The sequence below is a fragment of the Tympanuchus pallidicinctus genome, unplaced genomic scaffold (genome assembly GCF_026119805.1).
Source record: "Tympanuchus pallidicinctus isolate F22 unplaced genomic scaffold, pur_lepc_1.0 scaffold5, whole genome shotgun sequence".
Classification (NCBI taxonomy): Eukaryota; Metazoa; Chordata; class Aves; order Galliformes; family Phasianidae; genus Tympanuchus; species Tympanuchus pallidicinctus.
Window position 1 is genome coordinate 62632366 of NW_026294769.1, and position 17205 is coordinate 62649570.

The window sequence follows — 17205 nt, forward strand, 5'->3', positions numbered from 1 at the left end:
CTCATCAGCCCTAGCCTACTGGCCACTGACCTCCCTACATTTTTTGGCTTCCCACATCAAACATCTGCTTTGCTTATTTGCTGATTTAAACTCACATGCCTGCCTAATCACTCATGCATTACGTTGGTGGCATTTTTGCACTCCAGATGGCTTACTAGCATTTTACCATAGGAGGCTGCAGGTAATGCTGGTAATACTTTCCCCCAGTCATCAATTTTCATTATAACAGAGGACTTCTTAAATTAAAATCTTACTGACCAGTTTACATATACTCGGGTCAATCAACATAGCCTTTGTAGCAGGGTCCTTCAAAGGAGAGTCAGACTGCAGAGAGTTAAAAGGGGATGGGGATGAGAAATGCAGGATTTTACTCTGCTTGCCTGGAACTATTTTGAATAATGGAGATGTCGTGGCTTTGTGGAGGGCAGAGGGAGGCTGCTTTTGGCTATAGCACAAAATCCCTCAGGACTGGCCCCACAGCTGGCATTAACCAACACATCTCAGGAGAAGGATGGAACAGTCTGTTGTAGGTATGCTGGGGGCCTGGCCTAGGGTCTTCTGCAAATGGGGAACAAAACAAACAAATAATTTTGTCATTTATAATGGTTTGATTTCCTTAATGACACTGCAGCTGCTTTCAGTCTGGCTGCCGAGAAGCAGCCAGCCAGGAAGGAGCCCACTGCTACAGCATGACACAGATGGACCAGCAAGGCTAAGGGGCTTGCAAGGCTTTTGCAGACTCCCCTCCTGGGGAGTTGTGCTCTCCTCAGAGAATAAGTGATGGGGGCTTCAGGCAAAGAGAGCCATGCAGATGAGAAAAAGCAAGGACTAAACCGGTGCAAAAGATGTTTTCTTTTGCAGCATGTTTTTTGAGGAGAGCAATTCCTCTGGTTTTCTTATGTTGCACTTGGCATAATTTGAAGCACTGAGGATGGCTGATTCTCTGCGTGTCCCTGCCCAGAGAGCAGTGGCCAGGCACTGCACAGGGATGCTTGCTGCTCCATCGTCTCGGAGCTGTGAGCAGTGATCAGTGCAATGGTAGCACTGGGCTTTGCGAGTGTATCCAGCTCCACAGGGCTGACAATTGCTCTTTTATTAAAATAGCATTCATCTTCTACTCTTTTGCACAGAACTAATGGCTCTGAGCATATTTAAATTCACTTCCTCTGCCGGAATAACTTATTCACTCCCTTTCATGTTGACTTGGTCTTTGGCACTCTCGACATAAATGATTTATTGACTGGAGATAAAGCATTGTTTCCACAGAACTGTTCTTGCGACCCAGGCAAAAGCGGATGTGTCCGCTCTTAATAAGGTGTTCAGCATAAAAAATGCAATAGACTTGATTGTCTGCACTCAAGAGCCTTTCCGAGAATGCAGTACCTGCCCCCATTCACAATAACAAAAAAAAATCTCCCCCACATGTTTATTTATATTAAAAAGTTTTCGGAAGAATACGCTGGGATCCAGATAGTTGTTCAGTAGCTGCAGAACGATTTCATAAATATCCCTGAGGAAGCATGGCCTACTTTGGGAGAACAACAGCGATTAAAAACATCCAAACACGACGAGTAGTTAAATACAAGCCAGAAAGTACAGTGCTTTCCTTACGGCTCCTGCCGACAGTTACACATGTGAGGAGTGTCGCGGGGCACGAGGGAACTACTCTTGCTTATGCCTAGAGTTCTCCACATGCATGGGCTGTCTGTAGGATGGAGACCTACAGCACTGCCAAATGAGCTTGGTCCATGGGCACCTACAGCAGAGCTCTCACTGAGTTTGGCTACACGAGGGTCTGTATTTGTTTTCACATTTCTCAGGGGCTGTAACACTGGTTTTCTAGATCACCGTAGCTAGAATCCTGGGAAGCTTTTAAAACAAACTGTTTTAATGGGAGAAGTGCACACATCTAAATTCATGACCATATACTAGAAGATGTTCAAAACTAACACTGATGCAAAAATGCTTCTAGCAGCTCTTTGCCTAACTCATATTTTTCTCATATGACCTTTTCAGATAATACTCTCTGATAGCTCTTCTTTTATTATTCAAATTATGCCAAATTCTTTTGTTGGATAATAAAATAAGAGAATTTCTACTGCAGGACTATAGCATTCTCCTTTTGAAAATAATTTATATTCAAGTTGTTTTTTTTTTTTTTTTTTTTAATTGCTATACCAACACAAAATTGGTGTCAGTTGCCAGAGTGCATTTTAAAATCTGTAGCAGAAATAGCTGTAAAATTTACTGGAGCTTATAATGGAATTCTGCGAGGTGCTCAGCCACTTCTCTCAATAAGGATCAGATTCCAACCTGCAATACTATGAAAAGCTCTAAAAAGTGCAAATGCTGCTGTTGGCAAAGATTCTTACATCATAAGGAGAACTTGTACACCAATAAATTTAAAATTAGGGCCAGGATTTTCAGAAAGAGGACATAAAGCTTACTGCTTTATACTTTTTGGGAGATGCACTTGAAAATCCATGGAAAGACCCAAACCAGTAGAAATCACTAGCAACTTCTGAAAATCTTGGCCATCAGTTTCCTTCTTGAATAGTTAAGAAGTATTCAGCATGCTGAATCTGAGATGGGTGGAGAGCTGTAACCTAATCCTGCACTCATCTGAAAGTTTATCTGTTGATTCTACAGGCACCCTCAGAGGCTGACCTTGAATTCTCCAGCAATGAACTGTACAAGAGTTTTTAAGTATCATAACACAGGAATTTGCTCTAAAAAGGTGCTTTTACCTTGATGTAATTGTGCCTTCTCTCCACTGCTGCATCTTCACACCTGTATGGCACCTCACCCACAGTCTGGCATATACCCTAATAGCAACTGTATGGTACCTGCCTATTAGGTTGGAGAGAATGACAGTTTTTAAATATACAAAAGCTACCTTTGATTTTAAAGAAATAAGGAACAAATAGGTAAGACCCCTTAGCATGTTGATGGCATCAGTTCATTACAAAGAGTGTGTCAAGAAGGTCCTGATGTTAGGGACAGACATTAATTCCACTAAATCCCCGTGGAAAAAAACAACAGTACCACAGCCAGCTGTGATACAGCCAGCGATGAAGCCAGCCATTCAGAGACTGAACAAAAATCAATGCTCAGATTGAATGCAACAGTCTTGAGCCTGCTACAGTATATCGAAAGGCTTATTAGAACCGTTTGCTTATTCCTATTTCCTTCCAAAATATGCTTTTGGATAGAAAGTGGAAAAAGTTAACAAAGAAGTCTGCCCCCATTGGAGGGAGTGTCCTTGCTCCTTAGAAGTACAGTCTTACGCATTACCTTTTTCAGAGCATTTGGTTTGGACTGTGATTCCCAAGTCCTGCCCAAAACATAAACAGTGGCCAGCATAAAGAATCTGAACTCTTCCAGTTTGTTCTGTTTCTAGTGTAGACCAAACTCTAGGTCCAACTGCCCTCTGAGAAGGGTGCTCTCCCTTTCCTTTCCCTCACTGAGTAAGAAAACACACTGGCGTGCCAGGAATGACAGCCTTTGCTATCTGCTGGATGGGAGGGAGAGCAGACACAGTGTCCTACATCTCATTCAGCCAACCCTGTTCTTGGCTACCTCTGTGACAGCTGTTCTGCAAGTCTCCATGAAGTAAGTCACACCTCTGCCACGTGCAAATCTATCTACACAGTGTACTGTGACTCGGTGAAGGTATGCTAGTAGTGGACTTCAGTTTGGATGCAGTCTCAGCACAACTACTGAAACGTATCCTCGGTATTTAAAAAGACTGATATATATATGGGCTGTGCCAATTCTGTGCAGAAAGCACGCATGAAGTGCTGATATTGTTTAACGGAACACTATTAGACTGCAAAACTAACACATACAAGACTTCTACATTTCTATCAGGGGTGTAGTAATGTGAACATATCCACGGAGATTGGAGAATTCCTGTAAGTTTTTCCTAAAACATCATGCCATCTGCATACATAATAGAAGAATCCAGTAGTTGCCATGCTAAAACAGGACTTCGAGTGAAGGGCATAGGCAGTCCCCTAAAGGGAACCCAAAGTTATGCACAGTGATGAAAACTGGAAGAAATTTTCCAGCTAAAGGTCTGTCAATGACCATTTTGAACAAATTAGCACTGGATATTATGCACCACGTTTTTACTCCACAGCAAACCAGGTCTTCTCAGAATGCATCATCTTGAGTGGGCTGATTTTACTTCAAGTTTGTCTTCGCTCCTCCAAGGTCACCTTCTGGCAGTGCCATTGATTATGGTTTTTTCATGAAGGAAAGTTCGTTTTCATATCAAGTGGCAGGACAGCAGCTTTACAGGCTGGAAATGTTTATGGAGAGCTCTCTGCTGGGGCTGTAAGAAACAAAACAGAAAACCAAAACCAGACAGTGAGCATAGACCAGAGTAAAGGGATTAGCATGTTTTTCAACTACATGTTTGTGCTGAGCAAATGCATTTCTGCTGTAAAGATAAACTACTCTTAGAACATACATTATGACCCTGGCACTTTCTTTAATCAACTTTACTCATCAACCAAAAAACTCTGTGCTTAATCAATTTCTTAGATAAATGTAAAGTGCAGGCCAGCAATCATTTGTCTGATTTAACAAATGCTGTTTGAATTTTATTGCCTCATCTTAAAGCACTGCTCACTCTTCCTCCAATCTGAGTCCCAGAGGGCCTGGGTCTTGCTGGGCTTGCATAAACTACTGAGGCACCTCAACAGCCAAATGCTGGAAGTTCAAGTGTCAAGGTAGAGATTGAGGCTTTCTCACCACTTCTGCTGGTCAAGACAGTAAGACTTGGCTGCTGCTGTAGTAAAGCACCTTCAATGTCTGTGGCACTGAAGCTGCTATTCCTTGCCTCAAAGTCCTCACAAAGCTGTAAGTCAATCACATAACTAAAGATTATGTGGAGGTTTCTTATAATTTCCTCTCTCCTCTGCCAAACTCTTCTGAGATGCAAAGCAGAAAGACAAGAGATAACAGACACAAGATGCAGTAAGAGATATTACAGGTAGATACAAGGAAAAAATGCCCAGCGAGAGTGGCTGAACATTGGAACAACTTACAGGTTGTGCAATCTCCACCTTCAGAGATTGTAGAACCTCAGAATCCTCAGATTTGGAAGGGATGTTTAAAGGTCATCCAACTCCCCTGCAATAAACCAGGACTCCTATAGCTAGATCAGGGTGCCCAGAGCCCAGAGTCCTTCCTGACCTTGAATGTCTCCAGGGATGGAGTGTCCACCACCTCACCAGGCAACCTGTTCCAGTGCTTCACTACCCGTACCGTAAGAAACTTATTCCTTACATCAAATCTAAATTTACTCTCTTTTAATTTGACATCATTTCCCCTTTTCCTTTTATAATAGACCCCGTTTAAGAGTATGTCCCCTTCTTTCTTATAGCCCCCCTTTAAATACCGCATAACCACCTACAGGTCTCCCTGGAGCCTTCCCTTCTCCAGGCTGAACAGCCCCAGCTCTCTCAGCCTATATTCATAGGGCAGGTGTTCTGTCCATTGGATCATTTTGGTGGCCCTCCTCTGGACGTATTCCAGCAGGTTTATGTCTCTCCTGTACTGAGGACTCCGCATCTGGATGCAGTTCTCCAGGTGAGGCCTCACCAGTGCAGAGCAGAGGGGCAGGATCACCTTCCTCACCCTGCTGGCCATGCTTCTTTTGATGCAGCCCAGGATATGGTTGGCTGTCTGGGCTGTACGGGCACATTGCTGGCCCAGGCCCAGCTTCCCGTCCACCAGTATCCCTAAGTCCTTTTTGGCAGTGATTTGGCAGCTCCATTCTTACACTCCCCAGCTTGTACTGATAGTGGGGGTTGCAATGACCCATGTGCAAGACCTTCCACTTGGATTTGTTGAATCTTGTGAGGTTCTTCTGGGCTCATTGCTCAAGTCTGTCAGGCAACAACCCTCAGGCATATCAACTGCACTCCACAGGTTGGTGTCGTCCACAGACTTGCTGAGGATGCACTCAATCCCATTGTCAAAGTCACTAATGTAGATATTAAAGATCACTGGTCCAAGTACTAACCCCTGTGGAACATCACTTGCCACTGATCTCCATCTGGACATCATGCCATTGATCACCACTGTCTGGGCGTGATCTTGCAATCAGCTCCTCATCCATCAAACAGTCTACCCATCCAATCCATATCTTTCCAATTTGGAGAGAAGGATGTTGTGGGGTACTGAGTCAAAGGCCTTTACTGAAGTACAGATAGATGACATTGGTGGCTCTCCTCATGTCCACTGATGCAGTTATGCCATCATAGAAGATCATTAGGTTGGTCAGGCAGGACTTGCCCTTGGTGAAGCCACACTGGTTGTCCTGTATCACCTCCCTGTCTTCCATGTGCCTTAGCATAGCTTACAGAAGGTTCTGTTCCATGATCTTCCCTGGCAGAGAGGGGAGGCTGTTAGGTTGGTAGTTCCCTGGGTCATTCTTTCTACCCTTCTTAAAAATGGGTGTGATTTTTTTCCAGTCACCAGGGACTTCACCTGACTGCCATGACATTCCAAATGTAATTGAGAGTGGCAAATAGGTATTCACTACTCAACACAATCTTTGGGGTTTTCTGGGAGTCAGATTCCCACTAGTGAAGCTGATTCTGATGCTGCCAAGGCAGTATTCATGTCAACTGAAGCCTGGGCTGGCAGTGGCCAGAGCTCTGCTCTGCAGGGTGCAACTGGTGGGCTCTGCCATCCTGCCTACATTCACCTCTGGAGCCCCAAACCACTGCAGATATGGAAATGAAGGATTGCTTGGGTGTGGGGAATGGGCGGTATGCAAACCTGCAGGTTCTGGAACAGCACCGAGTGAGATTGTACAGAAGATAAGTCTCGACCTTGCTATAAACACCTTATTCCTCAGGTTACATATGGTCTGTGAAATAAAAGAACAATAAAACTCACTCTTCTTAGCTACTTTCTTCCTTACTTAGGCACATTCACTCAATTACAGTGCTAGCTTTCATTTTGGTTTCCACTACTTTTATTCTCAAGGTCCTTGAGTGCAATGATCCTACCAGCACCTGCTGTCATCTGCTCCATGACAAACCCACCAAAGCGGCCTGAAGAAGGCACATGTTTGGGACCCAACAAATGTTTATTCTATGAGAGAACTGACAGGGAAGTTTTGATCCTTCACCTGGCACATGCAGATAACTGACTGCATCCCCTGGGGCAGAAAAGGAAGCAATGGGGATATTAAGCAGGTGTGAAGATGAAGGGGAAATCTGGGGGAAGGTTTTAAATTTGGAGAGAAGCAAACAGGTACCTAACCTCAAAAATGTTGGATTCTGGGTGAACTGGAATTTTTGCAGCGTTGGCAGAGATGTGATTGTTTGACAAAGGAGAAATAAGGCTTCTTTTTTGAGGCTAAATAGCTCATGTGCTGCAAGGAAGGGGAAATATAAAAACCTCTCCCAAGCAATCAAAAATATCTCGCCTATCCGCAGAGTGACAGAACTAAAATAAAACGGGCAAACTGGCCTCAAGATTCCCATGCTGGAATTCCCATCATCCACTCTGTCTGAACCCTTGGCCTGTGCACATGTCTGGGTTTTACATGAATCACGGGCCACGAGAAGCCCACAAACAAAGAACAGGGACTGATCCACACCCAAGCTCCATCACACCGTGGTGTGAGCGTAACCGAGCCTGGAAGCCACCAGTGACACTGACCTTGGGAAGAGCAGTAATTCTGTTCAGCTCTGAACTTCGAGCAAGCAAAGCAAGGGGTTAGCACTGATTTAGTGAGTTTCTTCTAATTTTATCTTTCGAGGTCAAGATTTTAGAAGCACTTATTCCCACTTGTAACCTATAATTTTTGATGCCCAGATGGAGACTTCTGTAACGATCTTGGTTTTCTAACGGCATGTACCCAGCACTTCTGGAAAGTAAGATCTTTTTGAAAGGTATCACAAGTGAGCAGTTGTCTTTGAAAGCACTGCCTTAGCCTGTAGGCTCTTGGAATGACAACTGCCTTTCGCATGGGGTTTGTAAGCTTACCAACTCAGTGGCCTACAGATGTAATCTCATATGACATTTTCAGGAAGCTGCCATAGAAAGACACCAATCATTTCAAAGCCAGAGATGTATTTCATTTATGAGTTTGTGATTTTTTTCTAACTAGAAAAGAAACATCTTTTTCATTCATTTAAAATATATATTAATTCAGCTCAACCTAGCAGTATTGCTCATTTTCATACCTTTATAACTGGAGGATCCTGATAAAGAAAACAAATATCTATTTATTTCCTTTGCTATATTTCTTCTCTACTGGAATTAATTTTATAATAAATTTCAAGGCAGGACATTTCAAACATGAGACTGTTAGGAAAAACACCTTTTTCCAACATCCTTATAGCAACTATTACTTTCAGTGTGGTAAAATCTGCTTTCAGCTGCATTGACTAGTATGTGTCAGAAAGGCTCAGGTATCTCACTTCATGCTTCTCACGTAGCTTGGGACATTCCAATATTCTGCAGATTACTGCAGACTTGTTGCATCTTGCTTCTTAATATGTAGCAGCAATGCTAGCTTTGAAAAATTTCATACAATGACAGAAGGAAATGGTTGCCAGATTTACCCTTTTTCTTTATTGTTCACTGAATTCTAAGCACTGAGGTGTGAGAGCTAATGGAAATTAATGCAAAAACAAAACACCTCTTTGGGGAGCTACTGATCCGGGTCAACCACCACAAGAGAAGGAGGAACGAGGATTACCAAGGGCTGGGAAATGCAGTCAAGGGGAGCTGCAGCAAGAACAGGATGGTTCCACACTGCAATCAGTGCCCCAGGCCAGATGACACTGAGTTTGGTTTCATTTCACCATGAAATCATTCCCTGGCTGTTCTGGGCTGAGTGGGAGGAATCTCTGCACTTTTGTTCTCTAGGTAAAAGCAGCTATTGTTGCACATCCTTATTACCTAACCCCGATAAGCAAAGTCAACAGTGCCAGAGCTCAAAGGTTACCTGAGGGTCTGCCTGTCCTAGCTGGTGTCCTGCAGCCCACTGCACCCAGCTTCCAGCTCCCAGCCCCAGTCCTGTGCTGTAGGGCAGCCAGACAAGCCTCAGGGCTGGAGGAAGACAGCAAGCTGCTGGGCTGCCAATGACACTGCCTCTCTGCTTCCATTAAAACGGTGCTAAGCCATTAATCAATGGGCTGAACACAACACCCAGCAGTTTAGAAGGAAAACAGGGATGCGGGTGATTCTTGATCAGACAATTTTGTTTTGATTCCTGACTAGCCATGTGTTGGTCTGGCTTGCCTGACTTTCCCCTCATTACTAAAACCTGGTAGCTGACACCGTCTTGAAGGTTACTTAATGTTGTTTGTAAAATGCACTGTCATTATGGTAGAAAAATACGAAGAGCGAAAAGGGAGGAAGTCTCTTCTTGCTTTTGATTTTAGAATTTTCTTGCCAAGCAGGAAACCAACATTTCAGTTTTGGAGCAGACAGAAAAGGTGGGTCTATAAGCACAATGTCTAGAGCTTCAAACAGTAATCCCAGTCCCAAGCCTTTAGTATTCATTAATAAATCCATGCTAGTCGATTCTAACAGCTACAAAAATGTGGAATTAAGTATAGATGTTTCCCTTCAGTTCTACTTTTTTTTTTTTTAGGATACCATTATGACATATTTTTCATTTTCACCCCTGAGCCATGGAACAAGATGGTTTGGTTCAAAGGATCAGGGACACAGATGTACCACTACACAGCTCCAGGAGCAGACTCTTAAAGCAAACAGCAGCCGACAGGGAATTGTTATTTCTGCAAATGTGAACTCAGGGTTTCTTTTTTTTTTGAAAACACTTCTTCTTCTGGGCAGCATGCTCCCATAGCCAGGTGCTCATAATCCACCTGAATATATTTTTAATACCGGTCCATAAATACGCTACTGAATATTCCCATGTGGGACCTCAGAAAGAGGATGTCTCTGCATGCAATAAACTCCTTGGCGTTATTTCTGTATTTCTGCACTGCTCCCCCTGAATGGTCCCAGCTCCAACAAGGCCGGTACAAGGCAGCTGGCATGCAGCCTGCATGCAGCCAGCACCAGCATGGCACAACACGGGGCAATGCTCAGTGCAGTGTGAGGGCCATCATCAGCCACTACCTGCACATATGAAGGTGGGATCTTGGCTCACTTGCAGCTTTGCCCTCTGGATCATTGGCAAATCTCATCTCAAGGAAGGCTTCGGGGTGGTCTTCAAAAGACAGAGAAAACATATCTACTGCCACTTTATGCTGATGTATTTTTCTTCCTATATTCTGCCTTATGCTGAGACTCTGAGGAGCTCAGCTGGGGACACCCTGGTTTGGAAAGGATGCTCAGCACTTCAAGACAGATGATGAAGATTCAACAAGGTCGAGCAAATCCTTTCTCCTATATTCTGACTAAAGAGAAACCTCACTTCTTGCTTGTGATGCAGGGCTCTGTATCAGGCAATTTTGAGATGAAACATTTCAGGGAGAATGGATGTCATGGCAGATGCTCTCAGCAGGTAACCTTCCAAAAAGCCAATTAGTCAGAGGTTATCGCAGCTGCTCTGTGAAATGCAGTTGGTTCACACAGAATGGGTTGAAAATGTAGTTGTCCAAAATGTGTTTCACTAAGCTATTCAGTGTCCTCAAATGGTCAGATTAGCCAAAAGTCTCCTCATGAGTCATGCACGATTGCAGCTTCCCTACTACAGCAGATCTCTCATCGACTTTACTAGGTTAAACAAAATGAGGACACACATTGATTCTGTCTGCAGATGATTTATGCAGTAATTTCTGTTCCTTGCCTCTTCCTTCAAAAATCTGAGTTCATGATGGACATGATGAGCTCTCTGATGGGCTTGAGCTACCATTCCATCTTTGTTTTGAAAAATATTCTAAAAGCATTTTAGCATCTACTAAGCTTGATTTTCCAGTGTTTATCTTGAATCCTCAGAAGGAAAAACTATCCCCCAAGATGTATGCCCTTTTCATGTCTAAGCCTAAATAAAATGTGACAATTCCCAAAGCAAGTTAAAAGTCAAGTTCAAAAGGCTGGCAAAATCCTGGGAGAGACTTTCTTCGTTCAAAGTGGCTCATTCATCCCTACTCAGGATGCTTCATACATTTCACCACCTACCTGCTGCTGCAAACATACAAAGAAAAAAGAGATGTGCTTTTGCATTCAATAGAACACGATTTCCTTGAACTAACAAGCAGCTAAAATATTTTGAAAATTGCATGCAACCACTTCCTTAGCGTTTGTAACTTTTGTCAAAGAATTCTTCTGATATACTGCTAACTTACCCATCAACGTGAGCAGTGAACTGGCTGTCCACCAGCATCCTTCTCTAGAGACTCAAGTTATAGCAAACAGAAAGATTGAAAAGAACATGATGCTAAGCAGGCTGAAAGTTTCAGCTGGTGCTGTTTGAGACTTGAAGTGCACCTGAGATTGCCATCTTCACTCCCTCTTATGCATGTCTTTCCCTGCCTGCCTCTAATCAGTTCTTGATCTCACAAGTCCTCGTGGGTGCTCTGCAGGAAGTGAAAAAGGTTGTCACGGATAAATAGTCTTCCATAAGTTGGTTCTGAATAGCCATTTGCACTACATCTTGAGCCTTTGCATATCCATTGCTTTTGTCTTGAGACTGAGTTTTAATACAAAGCACTGGGAACTGCACAAACTGAGTGAACTTAAAAAACAGCCTGAAGTGGTATCTCTGCTCTGATCCCTACCTGGAACCTGCCCTCACTTTTGTTCCGCGGCTTCTACAGGATGCTTTCAAACCTATCCCACTCAAAATGGTGCTGTGTCTTTTGGAAAATAGTTCTGCCCATTATATCACTATGTTACTTACCTGAGGATCCTTCAGCAAAATATGCATTAAGAACACAATCAGAGGAAAACAAGGACTTCGCTAGAAAAGTCAAAGTATTATAGCAAAAGAGTTTGGAAACTGGAGCTACAGCTCCCTCACTGCCTATGCAGAACTGACGCAGGATTAATAGGTGGAACAAACTACCCTCCCTGGGGGAGACATTCACTGTGAGGTTCCCTGCAATGAAAGTTTTAACTCAGTTCTCATTCTGTGAAGTGATTAACCAAGTGAGAATGAAAATTACACCTACTCAAACCACTTAAATGATTGCATGTGTGTGCACACATTTACTACAAAACAAAAACATAGATCATGAAGCCTACAAAATCAGCTTCTCCCCCAAGACATTGAACAAGCACCTTTATTTAGCTCTTTGGAGGAACAAATTTCGTATACCCTTCTCCCATATTATCACAGCATTATCACTATGTCTTCCCCACTCTTCTGCATGTAGCAGAGGGAAAGAACAGAAGAAGGCTTTTACATCATTTGTCACTTAATTTTCCTCTTCTGCTTCAGTATGTGGCCCACCACCTCACTTAATGAACAACAGTCAACCTTAATCTGGAACATAATTATCGCTATCCTCATGGGCTCTTCTAGACACACTGTCCAACCATTTCACAAAGTGCCTCAGTTCCAAATACTCTGTGAGAAGACATTGCCTTATTTTACAGTCCCCAGTTAGGCACAAAGAGTTCCAGACTACACAGCTAGCATCTGTCTGGCTTCTGGCTCTGACTCGAGCTCTGGGCTGTTGGAGCTCCTGAGTTGGGTGAAAAAACTACAGAGAGAGAGGGTTTGAGAAGACTGCTGGAATACATAGCTGGGTCTGGAAGCTGGAACTCCGAGGAGGAGTACAAGCAGGACCCTAAGCATGCCAAAGGAAGTTTGGTTTCGACCATCTGTACAGACTCCTCAACATGGTTTTACGTTATGCCTTCTTCTAATCTGCTCTGAAGTGTGATTTTTATAGAAAATTGACTCTTGCTGATTGCCCACCTGACAAGAAAATCTGCTGATTTGTCATTTTACAAGTCAGCACGGCTTGGAAGCCTGGGAAGCAAGCAGTCACCATGTCATTCTCATCAGCTTGGCTGTGAGCAGACTGAGAAACTCTTCTTAGGACTCTGCAACACCAGAAAAATCAGCATGGTGCATATGCAACTATTGTTTCTTAAAATTAAACTAAGTAAAAGGCTTTTGGACTAATTTTATAGCTGCAAGGCCAAACTCAAAGAGGTGCTGCAGCAGGGGACCTAGACAGAGGTCCCCTTCCGTCCCTGATGCCATGACAGAGCGGGCAGCTGAGTGCTCTGCAAACCCAGCTCATGTCCCTTTCTGGGTGGCTGCAAATGAACTACAGAGATCAAAACAAGTTACCACCTCTAAAGAGTTCCCTGGGTGATGATTAAGACCATGTCTTAGTGTACAGCCACCAGAGACCCCACATACCAGTCTGTCCTTGCAGAAGAGCCTGATAAATGAAAGATGGACTGACTGTATCAAAGAGGTTCTTAAGCCAGGCATGAAGACTAAGGCCTGAAATTATGTGGGCCGTGTTGATCACAGAGCCAACCAAGTAAGATTCTATGAAGACGTGTCAGGTATGGAACAAAGAATACCTAGCCAGCAATAAGAAGGAAGTTCAACAGTTGATGTTCTTGAGATGTAATAATCAGATCCACACAGGAACTGATTGATCAGTGGCAAAATCTGCTTTACTCTGCTTTGCCCCTTTCCTATTATTTTAGTTTGCATGCTATCCAAAACACTCACATGATTTTCTGTCTCCTTCTGCATTATCACAGAATCACAGAATTGTAGGGGTTGGAAGGGACCTCCAGAGATCATCGAGTCCAACCCCCTGCCAAAGCAGGTTCCCTACAGCAGGTCGCACAGGTAGGCATCCAGGCAGGTCTTGAACATCTCCAGAGAAGGAGACTCCACCACCTCCCTGGGCAGCCTGTTCCAGTGTGCACAAACATGCACAATTATGCACAAACATGTTCTGAAAATACACAGAAATACATCTAAATGGTTTCAGACTGGTGGCTTTGCCGTGTTCTGTGGAGCTGACTGCTACTGTTGGTTGCTGCCATCCCATGTTATTCAGACTGTGTCCTGTTCCCCTCCTTCCAAAATAAGCACTATGATGTCTGTACAGTATGGCAAGTGGGCCATGCCTGCAAACCCATCTTTACCTCCAAGGGAAGCTCATTCCTGGGAAGTCAGCACACTCCCAGGTGACACCCTCCCATGCTGCCATCACTCACCAGCACTTGGGACTGGAAAGTGTTCTCATGAGCTCCACTGTGGACATACCTAGTATAAATCAAGGACAGGACCAATGGACTGAGTGGCAGAAAATAATTCAATACCAGATAGAAATTGACCTTTAAAAGTCAGACAGAAGGGCATCTCCACACTTCAAACAGAAGGATTTGGGGCTAAATGTCATATTGGGAAAAATATTTTCATTCATCATTCTGATTCTTTGCTGGCACTTACTAAGGTATGGATGGATGCAAGACAGTGAAATACGCAGCGGGGCAGAGGCTTGGGCTCAATGTTAAGATGAAGGCCTTGCCTGCCACATTACAATCCATAAGGCTTCCCTGAACTGTTCAGCTAAGTAAATACATAATCGTTCTGCACAAAGAAGAACAGCATCAAGAGAAGATACAGCCTGTCTCCTTCCTTCCTGGGGCCTGTCTTTAAGGATAGAGATGGAAATAAATGTGGCTGCGTGGACTTCTGAGATGATGACTCAGTTGAGTTGCTTTAGGTAAAGCTGACTGGGTATCTCCACATTGCATACTGCAAGACTGGATGTGGATGAGAGAGCAGTAGGGTACGGCTGTGGGAAGGAACTCTCTCTGCACTCATCTCTGAAGCTCACCTGGTGTTTGAACAAACTCATTTCTCCCATCCCAGACAGGCGACCAGTCTGAGTTAATTATCGAGGCTTCTTTGATGAGCAGGGGGGAAAGACGGTGCTTGGAAGAGTTATCCACCCTACTCACTTGTCATATAGGATAAACGATTCTTCGGAAGGTCTCTCTCCACTGATTATCCAGACAAGCTAAATGACTAATGCAGAGCAGGTACCCAGCAATTAAATGGCAAACAAGAACTGACAGGAACTGCAATGTAATGCTTAATTTGATTGTAACAAATTCCAATTAGCATGTGAAATGTAGGCACCACAATGTTCAGGATTAGCATGTTTAATGCTTACATTTCCACTGAAATCAAGAATGATATAGATTCCAGTGGAGGACAAGAGCCCTACATTCCTTTGAGGCCTTGGATATTGGAATTCAACAAGGAAATTACACACTAAATAATCTTCTTAGAAATTTCTACACATAGCTGAGATAATGAGATGCTTCCTGCAAACAATCTACAAAGTACTGAAGATTTTTAGAGAAATTATTTGCTCAGCACTATTTGTACAATTTTGTAGCTGGATATTGTATTGTGCCCATGCTGCCAAAGAGTTTCGATTTGCTGCTGATTTGTTTTTCATTTCTATTTGTAATATGCGAACAAATCGATATCAAGGAATTCACACAGGCATGTAAAACAAGAGTAAACAAAAACAATGCCTTGTTTATTATTAAACACCTTTCATATTTTAGCTATGGTAGGCAATTAGGTTGGTAGGAATTTGCAACTGGAGAAGTCGCACCATTTTATCTCAGGCCAAGCACTTTATCGCTATTCATGCACAGACAAACTTCCGTGCTTCAAAAGTCAGGGGAAAATATGTAATGGGATGTGGTATTTTTCTTCCAGTGCCAGAAATATACAGATCCTAATTACATTTTTGCTTCAAGGAAGGAAGGAAGGAAGAATTTCTGCCATTGGAGCATGAAAGAAATTTTGGCTAGAAAGACTATGGACAAGATTTTCCAAAAAAAACCCAAAACCCCAGATGATTTGCACACCAAAGTCTCATTTAGAAGTCAAAAATACTTTGATTTCTAAGTTACTTGTGAATATTTTCTCTGATGATTTCTACAAGTCATTTAATATTTATCCTAAACAAGTGCTGACATATTCAAAAGCAGATCTGGGGCTGCAACAAGTTCTGGTAACCCCTGAAGACATTTCTAAAACCTCACCCACTAGAGATTCTAAACTTCTGGCATGTCCATATGTCTGAAATCTTCAGTTTGCATCATGCATTTGTCTATTTAGGATAATTAAGGGTATGGCTCCGTGAACACATTACTGCGAGGTAACTGGGGTCTGGATTTACAGCAGAACAGATGCTCTGCTATAACTGTCCATGTGCGTGCCCTTACCCCGTGGTGAATGTAAGGCAGCTTAGCGCCTGTCACTGAATGAGAGCAGGCAACACATTCAGCGTTCGCACTTGATCTTCCAATTACCCCTCAGCAACTTGCTCAGGTATCTGTGCTGTCACATTTGTTTTACACCCCAGCCACTATCACAGCCTGCCCAGAAATAAACACAGGCAGAACGTCCTTCGCCAAGACATTTTTTAGGCTGCTTACTGTCACCTCCAATCCGCCCTTCAAGGAGTTTGTATGCAGCGCTCATCCCTGCGTTCTCTGAAAGAATTCAGGAGTCTGGACTCCGGTCCAGAGGGTGTGAGCACTGGGATCTGAGAGAGCTGCAAACATGTTACATACCAATTTCCTAATGACACTGCCATTTAGCGGCTGCTTTCGGTTCCGAGATTACAGAGGAATATGATCTCACCTCGGTAGGGCGTAACTACAACATGCTGCTACAGCTCAGGCCTCGCAGCTTTTCCAGCTTTCTCTGGTTGGAGGCTCCCATGAGACGGCTCTATCTGCGGCCCTAACAGCATCCTGGATACGTGTCTGTGATCACTGGAGCACAGCCCATCAGCAAGAACTTTTGTCTTCAGCCTCTCGGCCCATACTCTGAGTTAGAAATTCTTTCCATGTCTAAGTGGGACCAGCATGCAGGGAAATTACATCTTCTGATAGCGTTCAAAGGCATTTCTGTGTTGCACATATATTTGGTTCAGTTCTTACACTGACCAGGCCACTCCAGTGAGCAGTTCTAAATCCAATGCAATAAACCCACCTTGACCATCAGTTGGAAGCTAAGGAAATCCATCCATCTAGGATTTTCCTTGCAGATATACTGGATATTTAGATATTTGGAAAAAGTAACAAATAAAAAAGCTTTCTACTTTTGATTCAAATTCTGAAGAATTTAACCAAAAATAACCTGTGATATCTCTAATAAAAAGCTAAAACTTCTGAATTGGTTAAATAAAAAAGCAATCTGGTGGTTTTGCACCTCTCTCCTGGAAAGCAAATTTTCTC

General features: G+C 43.3%; 1 protein-coding gene across 2 annotated transcripts in view; it reads right to left on the reverse strand.

Annotated features, from left to right (window-relative positions):
• Positions 1 to 2102: 2102 nt before the first annotated feature.
• Positions 2103 to 17205, reverse strand: part of SAMD12 (sterile alpha motif domain containing 12) — a 170696-nt gene continuing 155593 nt past the window's right edge. The window contains exons 5-6 of one of the 2 annotated variants that reach the window (XR_008211132.1): positions 5055 to 5139; positions 2103 to 4336 (exon numbers count right to left, since the gene is read on the reverse strand). Coding sequence is in view for 1 of the 2 variants with exons in the window: in XM_052703656.1 (XP_052559616.1) it covers positions 4314 to 4336 (23 nt within the window). In the remaining variant the exon portion in view is untranslated. The remainder of the gene's footprint in view (positions 4337 to 5054; positions 5140 to 17205) is intronic. The other variant, XM_052703656.1, reaches the window with a different exon arrangement.